Consider the following 17,774-nt stretch of genomic DNA (forward strand, 5'->3'; position numbering starts at 1 on the left):
ATTTATTTATAGTTTTCTCTTCTCTTCTGGACTGTTCATTCCTAGAAGGCAAGTTACAATCACCTCTATATGGTTAGAGCTGAGTTTAGGGTGTGGCATCTAACATAATAAATGTTGAATAGTGTAATGGGTTAATAAATTGAAATGGCCAATTCTTAGTTTGAAATCAGACTAGAATAAAGTAAAAAATGTTATATACCAGATTTCTGGAGAGAAGAGGTACCGAGAAACTCTGGTCGAATAAACAAAGGACTTCAAAGAGTTCATAATCTGGAAATATATTGTCATTCCTCAAAACCACACATTTTTAACGACGTTGCCTAGACTGAAAATACTGTGGACTCTACTGTGAACTCTAATGAGAAATTAATCATGGCAGAACAATGGAAAGAAAATGGCATTTGGACACTGGAATTCAGAAACATCTATAAGCAAAACAGTTCAGTAGCCACAGTAGTTTTGGAGGGAATTTCAACATGTTTTTGAGAGACGACCTCAAAATGTATTAAGTATCTTCAACATATTTTTGTTTCATCTTCCATGAGATCTGAGTCTTTTATTCATTTATTAACTCATTCAACAAGTATTTATTGATTCTTAATTCATATTTAGCACTGGGTTAAGCAAAGCAGTGCTATGGAAAATCTCTGCCTTCTCTTACATCCCTCTTCACCAAAAAAGGCTCCAAGAAAGTGGGGAAAAAAAGATTCAGCATAAACACAAAGATAAAGAAATGAAGTAAGTAAAGTGCTAAGATGAGCAGATTACAGCAAGAGTAAGTTAGGCAGAGAGTGAAATAACTTTATGTGCTACTGAAGGCTCCAATTGGGGGAAGAAAGAAAGCAGCTTTCTCTTTCATGCTCAGTTACTTATCAGAGTTTTTCAAATGAAATACCTACATTCTTTCCCCTCTATTAGATATCCAGTTTTGCATACAGTTAAACTTACTTGAACTTCTATTTATGAAGCTACACTGGGAAGTTAGTAAAGCAGATTTTCATTCCAACTCTCTACATAGGATAAAATTAGAAGATTTGACTTTAAAGCCTACTGTAACTTTTACACTTATACATGGAGATGCATTAAAAATTCTTCTACCCTGGGGCGCCTGGGTGGCTCACTCGGTTAAGCTTCCGACTCTTTATTTCGGCTCAGGTCATGATCTGGCAGTTCGCGAGACTGAGCTCCATGTCGTGCTCTGTGCTGGCAGGGCAGAGCCTGCTTGGGATTCTCTACCTCCCTGTCTCTCTGTCCCTCTCTTGCTTGCATCTTCTCTCGAAAATAAATAAATAAACATTAAAAAAATTCTTCTGCCCTAACTGTTCAGATTGTATTCCTTAGATATCACCCCCTCTGATTTACAGAATATATAATCCTAATGTAGGCGGTGTGAATATGACCCAGAATAGCCTAAAGCAGTAATACTCATGTGTGTGGTATCTGGACCATCAGCATCAGCATCACCTAGGAACTTGTTAGAAATACAAATTCTTGGGCCGCACCTCAGACCTGAACCACTAACCTAACATACAGTGATTCAAGTAAACAGAAACAGAGATGGGATGCAAAAGAATTTGTGTGTGTGTGTATACAAAACATACATATGTCATATATATTTATATATGCAATATATACATGTACATATATAAAACATATGCACACTTGGTTCTAATTCAACCATCTTTTCAAGAATGCTTTCTTTAACAACTCTGTTGTCAGTTCAAGAATCTGCTTGTACACTTTTACTGATAGAAAAATAACTATTGTGCAAGACAACTTACTTCAATGTATAAGTTCCAATACTTTAAAAGATTTCTAAATTGAAACTAAATCTATACCTTAGGATTTCCACTCAATGTTCTTAGAATGCCTATTTATTTACTAAATGATATACTTAACAAAAGCTGAAATAGAAAATCAGGAACAGAAAAAGGAAGTGGAAACAAATATGTTCACCATAAAAATTATTATATTTTGCTATGATGTTTCTATAACATGGGACAAAAAGGGATTACCTATGATTTTCACCTCAAAAAGGAAGAAGCCCACCAATTCCCCAAGAGAAACTCTTTTTCCTGGAACTAATGTATAAAGAAACTTGTCACATGCAACATGCAATCATGAACGTGTCTCCAACTATATTTCTGATAATTATAAAACTTGCTTCATATGATGGTATCTTAGAAATGCCAAGATGAAATCCTATGATAGATCAACTTACTAAGGACAATTCAAAAAAGGACTCAGCTAAAAAATAATCTTCCAGCATACACTAGTCTTATATACAATTATAAAGGTTTAAGTGTTCCTTATTGAACAATAAAGTCTCAAAAGTTTTTGAAGATAGGTGCTCTACCTTTCCCAAACAAAATTTCAAAGTCCTTCAAAAGTGTTTCACATGACATAATTTTAAGACCTTATGTCACCATAATTACCCACCTCTTGAGAATGTGCTTGTCAATATCTATCTTGAATGCAGTATCCAGAAATGAATTCAGTATTCCAGATGAATTTAAAATCAGTGAGATAATTACCTCCCTGATTCTGAACAATACATTTTTATTAATACAGTTTAAAACTACAGTAGTTTTTGTCAGTCATATGACATTACTGGTTCAAATTGTGCCTAAAAAGCTTCTGCTTTTAAGCCCATCTATAAATAAAGGAGTTTGGATTCTATACCATTTCATAGTTCTGTAATCCCCAATGACCAAAGGTCAGATAATTCCCATGTTTATGACTTTGTATTTACTCTCAATTACTTTTAACTTCATTTATTTTAACCTTTTGTATAGCACAAAGATTTTTTTTTTTTTAATCTTTATTTTCTGGTGTATTAGCTACACACGCCTATAATTTGGAAGGCAGCCATACTCACCACTACACCACCAATGCTGCACAGCAAACAGCCTCTACTATGGATGACGACAATTCCCTAGCAGTATTGACTGTCATAAATGTACCTAACTGTACTACCATCTGGCACACAGGTTTCCACCTTGGCCGTAAGCATTAGACAGAGGATTCATCAAATACAATGCTAAATTCCACATATACTAAGTTAATTTTATTCCCTTAAAAAAAGAGTTTTTTCCAACAAAAATGCCTTATTCAAGCACCCAGAGATCTATCCACCAATTAACTATGAATAAATGCTGTTTATGACTACAGACACATCTGCCACCAAAACAAAACATCAACATATTTACTCATCTCTAGGAACAGCAGCAAATCCAGTATTCCTCCCAATTTATCTGACTTCCTTCCCCTAAGTGGTTCAACAGCAGCAGGCTCCTCTAGCATGATGTGATAATCAATAATTACTATGACTGCTTTTAGAAAAAGTAATTTGCTTACCCAGATGGAACTTTTCTTGATGCTTTAACCGTGCAAATCGTGATTTGAAATGTTCTTCGCAATAGGTACACTTAAAAGGTTTATCTTGAGAATGCAGAATCATATGTTCCTCCAAGTGTGGTCTTCGAGTAAAAGATTTCTTACAAATCTAAGAGAAATGTATGCAAAACATAAGGAAACCTGAATTAAAAATAAAATACAAAGCTCATGATGAGAAATAAACTCATGAATTCAAGCAGTTAAAGGAAAATTTCTCCCAACAGAAAAGTTACCCAAAATAGAATCAAATTTTAATTATGCAGAAAAAAGCCTTGGAGGAATTATAGTAAGGAATTCTTTTAAATTCATACTAAAGGTTGCTGAATTTCCACTCCTTACATTTCTAATAGGCTAATTTCTAGGATTACACAGTAACCTTAATACCTTAATTCTAGCCAAGATTTCTAAAATCCATTAAATTTATATTTTTAAATCACTTATATATCATAAATAGGTTTTATTATTGTTGCCATATACGTAATTAGGAATAGGAGCAAGAAACTGCAGAAAAATAATTTTAGAATTTATCTCTTAAAGTAGTCAAAAGGAAGAGATACAGCTTTTTAGAGAAATCTGGCAGACACAAGATTTAAAAAGGGGGAGGTCAATGAAGGTTCATCACTGTAACAGATATACCACTTCAGGGGGATGCTGTTAATGGGGGAGAACAGGCATTTGTGGGGGCAGTGGGGTATGGGAAATCAATATACTTTCCTCTCAATTATATTGTAAAACTTAAACTGCTCTGAAAAATAAAGTCTCAATTTTCTTTTATTAAAAAAAGGCGGGGGCTGTTAACAATGACAACAGTAACAACAACAATAATAATATAGCATGTACTATATACCAGGCACATGCTAAATAATTCATGGTTTATTTTACTTAATTCTCACAATAATCCTACGAGGTAGATATAATTATTATCACCATTTTACAGCTGAGTATAATTAAGCTTATTAAGGAGAAGAAACCAACTTATGTAGACCCAAATAATTAATAACTAACTTCAATTCCTGCAAGCTGAAATCAGAGAGACAGTGAAAATTTTGCTGTATAAATACACTGAAGCCTGAAAATAAGGAAGACAAATGACAGCTTGTGACTCCTTTAAACAATATTTACCTAAATAATGAAAAAGATGTTAGTGAATGTGGTACAACAGGTATCTAAAAATTCTTTGCTACTACTGGAAAAACAGAAACGAATTCCCTTCCCCTTAAATCTGACCTGACTGTAGGGACTTGTTTGACCAACAGAATGTGTTAAAAGTGATGCTCAGTGACTTCTGAGGCCTAGGCCTTAAAAACTCCTATCATTTTTACCTAGGCTTCTTAGAGTTTAGCTGCCATGCTAGAAAAAAGATCAAGTAGCCTCATGAAAAGACCAAAGGGGAAAAGAACCAAGGTCCCCAGCCAACTGTCCTTGCTAAGCTCCTCGCTGTCAGCCAACATCAAGTTCCAGCCATGAGTGGCCCCAAAACACACCAGACCATCTGTGTCAGCTGAAAACAACTGAGTGACTTCAGATGACAACATGTGGAACCGAATTACCTAGCAAAGCTGTCCTCCAAATTTAGACGACTGACCGACAAAATGGTGGAATATAATAAGACAGTTGTTAAAGGCCCCTGAATTTTGAGACAGATAACTAGAAATGGAGGGAAAATTCTAAACACTTTACACTCCTGTTAGTATAATAATGTCAGTTTATATACACAACATAAGTACACGGTATGGTAGTTTCACTAAAAAACTGGGGCCGCTGGGTGGCTCAGTCGGTTGAGCCGTTTGACTCTTGGTTTTGGTTCAGGTCATGATCTCACAGTTCATGAGTTGGAGCCCTGCACAGGGCTCCGGCTCCATACTGACAGTGCAGAGCCTGCTTGGGATTCTCTCTCCCCTGCTCTCTCTGCCCCTCCCCTGCTCTCTCTCCCTCTGTCTCTCTCTCAAAATAAATAAGAAAAAAAAATTTTTTTTAAATAAGAAATAAAAACTAAGATTTCCATCAGGTCCACCATCTAAACACTAACCCTTATGGGGTTTAATTTATAAATATTAAGATAACTTTGTGTAAGATTCTAAAAGTGAGATAAGCTAAGTTTATATTTTTTTAACCTCTAATTACTTTCCCCAAAGGTAACATTATATTTATTTTGGTTTTTTACTACAAATTAAAAGGTCTTACATCACATTTCCAACTTTCACTCTTCGTCTTCTTAATGGAGATAAATTCTTGTGCATTTTCAGGATGAAATCTATAAGGAAAAAAAAAGACTGTTAGGAAAAGATTACATTAGTTAAGTCAGTATTCCATATGATCTGTCAACAGTGACTGTAAGAATCGGGCACTGATTTCTTTCATTAAGAGACAGACACATGTAAATACCTTAAGAATATAGGTATCATTAACATTTAATAAATGAATGTATATGCCTAAATTTATGCAGAAATAGTCAAAGACAATGTAATCATATTTTAAATACATTCAGAAACCTAGCTATTCACAGATAATCTTCAAGGTAATTCACTTGATTTTTTTTAGTCCAAATTTCAGTAAATTTCCTTTCTTAAAGTTAAATATGGAACACTGACTAAACATGCTTTCTCTCACAAATTTTTATACACTAAAGACAAAGTTGAGCATGAGGAATAAGTTTCCTAGGTCTAAAAACATAGATTTTGAAAATATACTTGCCAAAACCCAAAATAAAAAACAGGATGACCAAAATGCTATCTTAAACTTCTATAGTTCTTGTTTCAACATTAAAAAACTTCATCTCAATAGCATCAATAAAAAATATAAACATTTGCTGCTCTTAATATATCTGTAATCAAATATATTTGCAATCAAAAATGTTTGCAAAATACTAAGCAACGAAAGAATTGGAGACAAGCACTCCATAAATGTTTTTAGCTTACTCCATATTTAAATTAGAAGGCACAATAAAGTATATTATGGAAGCAAGATAATACTTGCCTCTTAACATGCTTGGCTAAAGTCTTCTTGCTTGCATGAAGTTTATTACAATAAGGGCACTTGTGCTCCTTCTTATGAAATTCTGTTTCATTACTGTGCTTCTTTCTGTGAACAGTTAGATTAGACTTTGTCGAATAGCGCTGGTGACAAATATCACACTCAAAGGGCTTCTCACCTGTGTGAACACGTGTGTGGCTCTCATATTTCCCTATAAGAAGAGAGAAACTAAAATTAAATTCATTGTATTTGGTACAAAGTGACTGAAATTTGACAGCGCAATAAAATCTCATGACTAGTAACATTTAATACACACACACCTACACACAAGTTTATACCTAAAATACGGTATATATCTCTGATAAACCTCAACACTTATTACTTTGACCTCACTGCCTTCCTTGAAAACTTGGGTCATTAGAAAAAATTATTCATGTTTACAATTTTTTTAATGCTTATTTATTTTTGAGAGAGAGACACACACACAGTGTGAGCAGGGGAGGGGCAGAGAGAGGGAGACAGAATGCAAAGCAGGCTCCAGGCTCTGAGTTGTCAACACAGAGCCCGATGCCGGGCTGGAACCTGAGATCATGACCTGAGCCAAAGTCGGATGCTCAACTGACTGAGCTACTCAGGTGCCCCTCGTGTTTACACATTTTAAAAAACAAGACTTTGGGTAAATTTGCTTAACATTCTGTTGGCAAATTGTCGGAACTTAAAACTTTAAAATATATAGATGTATTTTAAATGTTATTTATTTTGACAGAGAGGGAGAGTGAGCATGAGCAGGGGAGGGGCAGAGAGAGGGAGAGAGAGAATCCCAAGCAGACTCCACACTGCCAGCGCAGAGCCCAGTGCAGGTCTTGATCTCGTGAACTGTGAGACCATGAACTGAGTCAAAACCAAGAGTCGGACCCTTAACCAACCGAGCCACCCAGGCGCCCCATAAAATATATATTTTTTTTTCATTTAAAATTGACCTTCAGCAAAGATCTATTCTTCATTTAACACTTAGTGTTTTTATATTTTACTTTTACTATGTATATCCATGAACTGAAATTTTCAGATTTGATAGTCCTTTTAAAAACATCTTAAAAAGGAAAAATAATATGCTTATGTATCTTATAATATATGATAGTTTTATCTCTCTTCCCATAGAAGGTAATCTGGAAAGGGTATGACAAATCTAGAATTCTCAACAAAACCTATACTTCACTACAACATATTCATATAATATCTCTCCAACTCCTAAGATATTAGAAAACAAGTAAATCACCTGTACTTTGATGCATGTGTAACGCTAAAGTGCTGAAGCCAACGTATATGGGCAGTATCAGGGAAAGCAGGAAAAGGAAAAAATAAACTGGTATCAATGCACAGATACCAGGAATCATACTAACGTGAGATTTGTATTATCTGAATACACACCTAAATTCTGTACAATGTTATAGGTTTCTCCAACAGGGGAAAAAAAAAAAAAATCAAGAAATTTTAACATAGACTTTCCAGGAGAAAAAGTTACAATAAAAAATGAAATACAAAGATATTTTTTGGCTTAATGTTTATTTATATTCCTACTTAGACTAAAATTTTTTCACATCGTTATTTAGAACAGAAATTTCTAAAGTCCAGAGACGGAACAGCATCACAGGTAAGGGCACAGATCCTGGATACATGTACCTAGATATGAATGCTGGCTCTTTAAATAGCAGACTATGTGACCTTGAACAAATAACGTCTCTATGCCTCAAATCTTGCTCAGCTGAAAAAAATGGAATGAAAGTATTTACCTCAAACGACTGTCACAGGCATAAATGAATACACATTAAAGCACTTCTAACGGTGTCTAAGTTATCAATTAACGTTGGCTATTATTATTCTGTAATAGAAGTTGTGAATGTGCACATCTAGTAGCTTAAAATAGAAATTTCAAGGATTCTTTTGAGCAAAAAGCAATAAAAATAAGAAAAAATACTATTGGTAAGAGAAGCAGTTTTCAATTAAAAGCTAGCTTTGCTTTGTCCTGCAAAATAAATGTGTAAATTTTTCTTCAGGCCAAAGCTAATGTAAAAGTATGGTATTTCAGTCATATACTTAAAAAATATTCTCTGTAGATCACAGAAATTAGAAAAAACCCAAAATATTCTATGACACTGAGGAAAAAAGATAATCATAATTATTATGTTTTTAAGTTTATTTATTTTTGAGAGAGAGAGAGCAGAGGAGGGGCAGAGAGAGAGAGGTGGACAGAGGAGCTGAAGTGGGCTCTGTGCTGACAGCAGAGAGCCGGATGCAGGGCTCAAACTCATGAACCGTAAGATCATGACCTGAGCCGAAGGCGGACTTAACAGATTGAGCCACCCAGGCACCCCAATCATAATTATTTTTCTACTTAATAAAATAAATGAGTTCACCAATCTATTATATATATTTATGTATGATTAAGTTTAATAAACACATAGTATATTACCTAAAAATTAATTACATTGCACTTACATAAAAATACCCAGGGAAGGGAACCAAAGTATTTTCCTCGAGGCTGAGAGGGAAGGCTGACAATTATGGGCCAAGAAAAACAAAAGTATGATAAAAAATCCATTAGGTATTTATATATAGACCATATAGATAATGGTTGATGCATTTTTTACATATACATAGTTAGAAAATTTAGTGTTTGGTCATCTGCTAAATTAGCTGTGTGATCTTAATTAGGCTAATATTTAACTTCTCTGTACCTGCGTTTATTAATACTGCATGGGGCTCTGAGAAGTACATGAGTTAATATAGACACAATGCTTAAAACATTCCTGCACATAGTGAGCACTAATAAAAATCAGTCATTTATTACTATTATTATATGGATTACTAGTCACAGTGCAGACATGTAGGTATACCTCAAATATAAATACGGATAGAGCTGACATATGAATATACATTATAACAGATCAAAGTGGGGTTTCAGCTCTCTGAGAACACTGGAAGAACTTGAATTTTTCCCCCTGCCATTGTTAAAATGGCCTATCACCTCTGTTCTCTGTCTGCCACCTCTAGGACGTACTCTCCATTTACACGTGCATATACACACTCTACCACGAATACTTCTGCTGTGTTCAAGGGATGAGATTTAATACTGGAATTTATTGGGGGAAATGTTCTTGTGTGCCACAAGGTGAAATCTGAAATGACTTTTGATAAATGTTACAGATAAGTAGGTTTTATAGAACAAGAGTTGAACTATGTTATGGTTTAAGTCAGTGTTTTACAAACTAAAGTTCATTAGTGTTCATGAAATAAATTACTTGAGTTGTGACTAGCAATGGGGAGAAAAAGGAATAGAGTAGAAAATATCAGAGTGTACTAACACTAGTTATGTGCATTTTTTTTTGCTTCAATTTATGTATAAGCACATGTGTAAATATGCATATTGTATAATAATATACGTATCTCTGACCTTGAACTATCCCAAACACAGATTTATCTTGTTTTTTTCAGGGTGTAATCAGACCATTACTGCTATAATATCTTTGGGAAAATGTCTTCTGAGTTGATCTTATTCTTTTTCTATCATAATATGGCATGCATGATTAGATCCTTAACCTTTATTACACATCAATTAGATAAAAAGTACAGAATCCAAACATTATCAATATGTACTAAAATCCCACAATTTTAATTTTGAAAAGATTGAGGTCATTGCATGGAATTAAAAAGTTTTCCTTGACTATGAAAGTTTTCACATTTCATTTTTATTAAACTTGTTTTTTAAAATTATATAAATGACACATACTTATGGAAAAAAATGTAAACAAGAGTATACTGTGTAATTTTTAAACGATTAATTTAATGATTAAGTTACATGTAGTTGAATATTAAAACCATCAAAATGACAGTTAACTTAAAAATCAAAAGCACCTTTAACTATTAAACTTCCATTTTTCTACAGACCAGAATTAAGATTTAACCAAGAAAAAAAAAAATTTAAACCAAAAGAGCCAAAATTTTAAAAAATTCATTTAAATAAATTCATGAGTCCAAGGAGACCAATGAAAATATATAAACTTGAATGATTCATTATGACATTAAGAATATCTAAAGTGAAAAAACTTTTTTGTTAAGTTATTAATTCAATTTTATGCATATTGGCATTGCAAGGCCAGTTATCTCTATGGATTTGCATTTCTGAACAATAGAAAGACATAACTTCTGAGGAAACACTGACCCCATGAGAGTCAGGTAGATCTCCAGGGGCCAGTGGGGAAAAATTTTAATTAGATATTAAATTGCATATTTAAGAAAATTGGTAGCAGTGTGGGAGGCACTCAGCATAAATATAGTCATCTATATCCACTTCTTTTTTTATGGGGTGGGGAAAATTCAACAATAAATCAAAGTGTGCATTTCAAATAAATTTTCAATAAAACATTGTATTCCTTCAGAGAATAATCTACTATGTCGACCATTCTTGATTACCAAAACACATAACATTAACAAATTTCATCCACAGAATTTTTTTCTGAAAGAAAAGACACTTCTAAAGAAATTTTCACATGAAAAACTTGACCTTGTGCTTAAGAATTTATTATTCCCCCATATAGGTCATGCAAAATTACCTTTGTCAGGTTTTGTGAGCAGTTTTTACAAAGAGAAACATCGCCAAATTAGCTCATTATATATCTGATATTGCTAAATCTTCTATTATTCTTTGAATTTATTCATATGGCGTACTCTAAAGAATACATAACTAAGATATTTAACCTTAAAGTATTGTGTCACTGTTATAACTCTTCTCTATTAAGAACAAATTGGAATCTCTGTCAGGATGGTCTAGAGAGTCACATTTTTTAAAAAGCTATAAAACATTTTCTACCTCTAGAAGAGATTGTAAATTTAATCCAAGGAAAGATTTTAGTTCCCACTAGGAACAATAAAAAAGATAAATTATCCAAATTTTCTCTCTCATCCCATCTGTCATCTTTTCCCTATTTTTGCCTTTTCACCCACTAGGTTTTTTCACCCACTTTAACCTTAAGGGGGAAAGGTCAAAGGACTCTTATTTGCATGAGAATAGACTGAGGAAGACAGCTGGTAGCCTAAGGAAAAATACAACTGGATCAGAAGTCCCACTCCAAGCAACTATTAAATGCATCAGAAAGGATAAAAGATCCAAAGTAATGGAATCAAATTAGTGGACTACATATTGTGGAGCTAATGGTTCCAGCAGGTCCCACAGCTTATTCATTAATTATCATAACCCACTCCAAGACAGCAAAGTCAGAACCCGATAAAGAAGCCCAACTGGCTTCTTCCAAGTCCAAAGTTAAGTCAGACACTCACCTTTCAATTCAGTTCAGCTAAATAGGAGCTTACTGAAAACTTGTTATTTGAAACGACCCTGGGTATCAAGAAAGGGCAATAACCAAAAGATACAAAAATTTCAGGCTTAACATCTCATGAGAAATAAATAACAACCAAAAATCGAGGTAGACATCTTTAAATCATATGATAGGAATGTGGATGACACCAGGCTTCAACAGTCCTCGAACTGTTTTTTTCTTTTTGTTTTTGTTTTTAAGAATAAACGGGATTTCTGGTGGACATGAGAATGGAGGGAGGACATTTAAGAAACACAAGTCTTCTCCTAATTCACAATTAAATTCTATCCATCACCCAGTCCACTTAATCTATTTTCAGTGCAACTCTCTGATCTACCCTCATCCAACAGCCCATTCTCAACGCTACTCATCTTCCTAGTCCAAGCCCACAATATACTTCTGGTCCTTTCAAATTTCATTCCCTGTACTGAAGCCAGCAAGACCTTCCTAAAACTTCAACAGGCTCTCATTTCCTTTGTCAAAGTTTTTTCAAGTTTCGGTCACTCATTGGATAAAATCTAAACTCTTCTGTTACAGCATAAAAACCATGCAAAATTTAACCTCTGCTTATGTGCCAATCTTCATCTCTTTCATTTACAATATGCCTCCTCACCCACCGTGAGATCACCCACCCTTCAGCAATTTCCAGAACACAATATACCTCAACGTATTCACATATGTTGGTCCTTCTGCCCTATAAATCCTTCCCTATTCTCTAGTTCTCAGCTCAAATGCCACCTGCTCTATGAAATCTTCCCTGTTTCCTTTAGTCTTCTGAATTTTTCCTGATGAGATTATCTTCACTACAGTATGACTGTGTTTTTGCATGTATTCATTACTTTAACCTTCTTGAGAACACAGAGTACATCATTTCATAGCTGTTTAGCAGTAGTAGGCACATTAGACATAGTCAATAACTATATTAAACTAATGAACAATAAGAGTAGCTAGTATTCCTTGAACACCTAAATTTCACACAGTATTCTGAATGATTCAAGACTATCTCATTTAATCCTCATAATACTCTCCATGAGAAGGTACCATTTGCATTATATTAGCACCATCCCACTCCACTATGAGGAAACAAGAATGCAGACAGGTTAAGTAACTTGCCCAAGACCTGGACTCAAAAGTGCAGGCAGTTTGACAACCATATAACTCCTGCTTTTTTAACTAGTATGACAGAATTTCAATCCCAATCTTTCTCTCTCTCTTAATCTTGGGGGAAGGCAAGCAGCCCCAAGGAGGCTTAAGCAAAAGAGAAGCGTGGATAAAAGAGGAGTATAAGGTCCAATATGTTCAGAAAAGGAGGCTACAAGTAAGTCTACAATGTGACCTATTGATTCTCACAGTTATCTAGGCTGCCCTTGGTAAAAAAAGCTGCAAAACATCCTCCTCTTAGTACATCAGCAACTTAATCCTGAGCAGTGTTTTCCCAAACCGTGTGCAAAGAACTGTAGGGGTTTTTTTTGTTGTTTGTTTGTTTTTTGGAAATTACAAGAAGTACCACAAAAGTGTCTTACAGTAAAATTTGAGGAAATGCCAGGCTAAATAAAATTACCAGGTTTCTTTACCAGAGAATTTGACGGAGTTAATACTGACCATGAATTATACAATATAGTTTTTTTTCAATCTTACTTGAACATAGAACTCCTCTCTCTTAAAGAATCTCACAGTGCTGTGTTTGAGATGTAAGTATTGGGCCTACAATGCCATTTGGGAACTGACCCCTGCTTACTCATCTCAAGTCAAATCAGGTCAAATTAAGGCAGAACAGAGGGAGGCATGCACTAAGAATACAAAGTCCAAGAAGTAGAATCCATTGAAAAGATAACATGTTCTTAGTGTCCCAATCAAAAATTATTCTCTTCTCTATACTCCTCATAGCACTTGTTTATAACCGTAAGAGAACATTTATCCAGGCTGAGTTTAGCAAGTTCCTTATATGCCTATGCTCTTCCAATAGAGTTACCCAAGAAAAGTTATTTTATCCACCTTTATACAGAGCCTCAAACACAGTAAAAACAGTAATAACTAATTATTAAACTGGATTGTCAAAAATATTCTGATTTGGAGATTCAAAGGCATAATAAAAAGCCAAAAAAGGTTACCACTTATGCCACGGTGTGTACTGTCCCATATCTTGAGAGCAAATGATTACTAATACCTTATAAAATCAATTTCCACCTAACCCAATAACATAAGTACTCAAAACTGCAAGATACATGGGCATATACTAAACCGTAGAAGTAATTTTACAAGGTCAAACTGAACTTAAATGTTCCTTTTATCATTGTATGTGGTGGAATATATTTCACAATTTCATAACTATGATTTATACAGAAATAATTGTTGCACTTTAAAAGTTCACATTTGAACAGTTCCTGTACGACATCTCCAAATATTAGACCTCTTGAAATTAAATGTTCACGGACGTATTTTTAACTTAAGGTTAGAGATCACATTTCCTGCATATACTTTTCTAATAAAGGAAAAGTTGATTTGTTATTGTAATAACCAAAGACTACTACTAATCAAGACATTTCCAAAAGTCTCTACCAACAGAATTAAATTATATCCAGTTCAGTTTTATTCTTAACTATAAGCCTACACTGAGAAGGGACTACATTTCTAATTCAGATATTGCCATGTTCAAGGGGAAATAGCAGACAAACTACTAAATTTACTCGAATATAATCTAATTCAATTTTCTATGACTTGAAAACAGCACTTAGCTATGAAATTAACATATAAATCAAAGCACCACATTCATAATTATTAATACTCTGTGGAGTTTTTCCATACCAAATACTTGAACTAATGATCTGTCACCTTTTAGTGGGGCATGAGGAAGAGAAAATAAGGCTAAAAAGACTTAAATTCCTTCAAAAACAAACCCACAAAAACCCCCAAAACCTTAAATTCCTGAATCGAAAGAAATTTAAAACAGTATAAAATATGTAATGCCTATCAAATACCCATCTTCATTAAATATTCCTTTTAAAAGTTACCTTCAAAGTTTATTTTTAACTATCACCTTTAAAATATCTAGAAAAGTAAGTTATTAGAGACAGAAAAAAGTTTCCTTACCTATGCGGTCAAATGTCTTATCACATTTAGGACACTGCAGTATTTTTTTGTTACTGTTCTGAATGACTACAGGAGTTAACCCCTCATGAATATTTCCTACAGAATCACCAGCCTCAGGTTCCTCTTCTGCATCATTCTGATCTTTTTCACTGTGTTCTTCAATGTCAGAGTATTCATCTGACATTTCCTCCTCTAGCTCATCTTCCTCAGCATTATATTCACTTCCAGGGTCCTCAGAATCATTTCTATCGGACTTTTCCTTATCAAAATGTTCTGGATTCAAATTGTCTGACCCATCGCCACTGTCTTGTTCATCATCACTGGTGTCGTCAAACTTAACAGGACACTTCCGATTCCTTTTTGATCTTCTCGTGGAAAAACTTCTCTCCAGCATTTTTAACCCATGTTTTTTCCCTAATAAAAGGGACCTATGGGTTTTAGCCAAATGATTCTCTAAAGACTTTTTGTAACAAAAATGTCTACTACAGAATTTACACTGATGATTATTTGATAGTCTTCCAGTTAATTCACTTAGTGTTTCTTCTGGTGATGACTTTTCAGACAGCTCAGACTGAAAAGTGGCAACATTTTCATTATTTAGCAATTTAACTGCATCTATAATGTCCAGAAATTTTGCTGCCTCTAAAACAAGAGGTATTTCGTATTTGTACACAAAAAATTCTGATGTGTAAAGAAATTCAAGCAAATGCTGAAAAACTGAGTGTGTTACGTGATCCAGGGTGACAACATCAGTGCTTGGATTTTTGCTCAAACACGCATGAAAGTAACTACTGCCAACAGCAACAACAACTTTATGTGCACTAAATTCTTTTCCTTCTACTATGATAAGTAAGTCACAGAAAGATGGTTGCTTCTGCCTGTCATCATTTAAATACTTCAGCAAATTCTTGTTATACTGCAAAGAACTCAGAAGTTTTCTCTGATCTGGCGAGGGAGGAAGTTCCTGGTAACAGTGAAGAGCTTCAGGAGTCGGTCTTTCTGTGGAATGAGTGTAGGTTACTTCGTCACACTCCACTGCAACATCTCCTTCTGAAGAATCTTTATGGTAGCCTAGGTGGATCTTCTCGTCAAGATTTGAAGTAACCTTTCTCCTTTTCTTCATTGCAGTACAACAATTTCAGAACAAGAAACTTCATAAGTGTCTTAAGGGATTTATTTAAAAAAAAAAAAAAAAAACAACTAGATTGTCTTGGTTAATAGCTTCTGGAGGGGCGTGCCCGAGGGTTTCATGGTCTGCAAAAGAGTAAGAACCACGTAAAATAACTCTATGGCAAAGCAATCCTAAATCGTTCAAGGCATTCGTCTACTAATCGTTTCCAAATCAGAACTAAATTATGATAAAGTCACAGCTTCCACTCATTCGAGGCTAAGGTTTTAGGGTGGAGAACAAGGAGGGCCGGGTTATAAAAGACAGCCAACAAAAGAATAATTTTAAAGGAAGCCAGAGCACACCTTTCGTGCCTAAATTCACGAACAGGGTGGAGACAAGGAGGGCGAAAAGGGAACGATCCTTCCAAGAACACTGAGGGTGCAGGTTGAGGCGCGCTACATTCATGGTTTTAGGGACGCTGGGTGGGTGACAATAAGGCCGTCGCGGCCGCGAAATCCAGGTCTCTCCATTAACATGCCTTTTCCCAGGGCGGGCAAGGCACACCTCCTCGGGGACAGACAGCGTCCCGCGGCCAAAATCACCCGGCAGGAGACGGCCCCAGGAGGGGCGCAGAGCAGGAGGAGTAGGGTCAACCAGAGGGACGACTAAAGGAAACAGAAGAGCCTTCCCAGGCCCTGCCCAGGAGGGGACTGCGCTCGCCGACGGCGAACCCGCTACCCTTCCCACCCCAGTTTCCCTGGGCAAAATCCCCACAGATCCATTACCGGGAACCCAGGGCTCCCCCGCTGGCTCCCAGCCGCTGAGCTCCACTCTCGGCGCGCTCTCTCCAGCGCCTACCCACTTCCGGGTTCAGCCCCCACCTCACCCTCCCTCCCTCCGCTCCTTCCCCTCCCAGAGCCTCGCCGCCTCCGCAGCCACGGAACACGTCAACCGCGCGCGCAGCCTCCAAGCCTCCCGGAGCGACCGGCGCGCGGCCCAGCACCGACCACTGCGCATGTGCGCGCTCCCGTCTTTGCGCAGGCTCCGTAAATTCTCCTTGCTCCCCGGAGGACCCTAGCTACGCCCCAAATCCGTTACTCCGGGTTTTCGCGGTGGTTTGGTGGCCTACTGTGATTGAACCAGTCGAAGCTTTGCGGGAAGCCTCGCTGGGTAGTAGGGGGTGTGGGGGGACACTGATGAGTTTAGTAGAAATTGGCAGAGGCACCATGGCACAAATCTTCGCTAATAGCTTTAATAGTGTGCGATCGCTCACGCAGCAACGGACAGAAGCTAGTCTTAGCAAACACACTAAAGAACAGACGTTGCGATTTCGTGGGTTTTTTTTTTTTTTCTGCTTTAAACAGCTAACGCTGTTGATCCTAAAATTATTATGCAACTTCTTAATGAACACAGAAAGCATTGAAAAATGTACATATAAGTGTACGGCTGTTAGGGCAGGCAACGAAGCCAAAATAGAAAAATACTTAACAACTTTTTGAAACCAGTACCTAAGATTTTGCATTTCTAACAGAGTGATGCTGATATTTGTGGTCGGAGGGCCACATTTTTAGTAGCAAAGTCCTAGATCATGTGATTTTACAGACGCAAGGAAAATAAGGCAGAGGCTGAGGCTAAGTGGGATAACCAGATTGGTGACCCCACTCTACCTATCACCCCACCACAGAGCATAGCTGGAACCTAGAAGGGCCACCGCTGTCAGTGGAAGAACTGAGGGAAGTGGAGGGGAGTTTCTCCTACGAAAAGACAGAAACTGTGAGGAAACCGACCGACTCAAATTGTCTTGTGATTTGAAAATAGTTAAAACTTTTAAT

General features: G+C 36.1%; 1 protein-coding gene across 1 annotated transcript in view; it reads right to left on the reverse strand.

Moving 5' to 3' along the window:
* Window positions 1–16,813, reverse strand: part of ZBTB41 (zinc finger and BTB domain containing 41) — a 46,943-nt gene extending 30,130 nt beyond the window's left edge. The window contains exons 1-5 of the mRNA XM_049634296.1: window positions 16,728–16,813; window positions 14,832–16,085; window positions 6,373–6,580; window positions 5,581–5,650; window positions 3,358–3,505 (exon numbers count right to left, since the gene is read on the reverse strand). Coding sequence (XP_049490253.1) covers window positions 3,358–3,505; window positions 5,581–5,650; window positions 6,373–6,580; window positions 14,832–15,954 — 1,549 coding nt within the window. The 5' untranslated portion in view covers window positions 15,955–16,085; window positions 16,728–16,813. The remainder of the gene's footprint in view (window positions 1–3,357; window positions 3,506–5,580; window positions 5,651–6,372; window positions 6,581–14,831; window positions 16,086–16,727) is intronic.
* Between the last annotated feature and the right edge of the window lie 961 nt (window positions 16,814–17,774).

The sequence above is a fragment of the Panthera uncia genome, chromosome F1 (assembly GCF_023721935.1).
Source record: "Panthera uncia isolate 11264 chromosome F1, Puncia_PCG_1.0, whole genome shotgun sequence".
Lineage (NCBI taxonomy): Eukaryota > Metazoa > Chordata > Mammalia > Carnivora > Felidae > Panthera > Panthera uncia.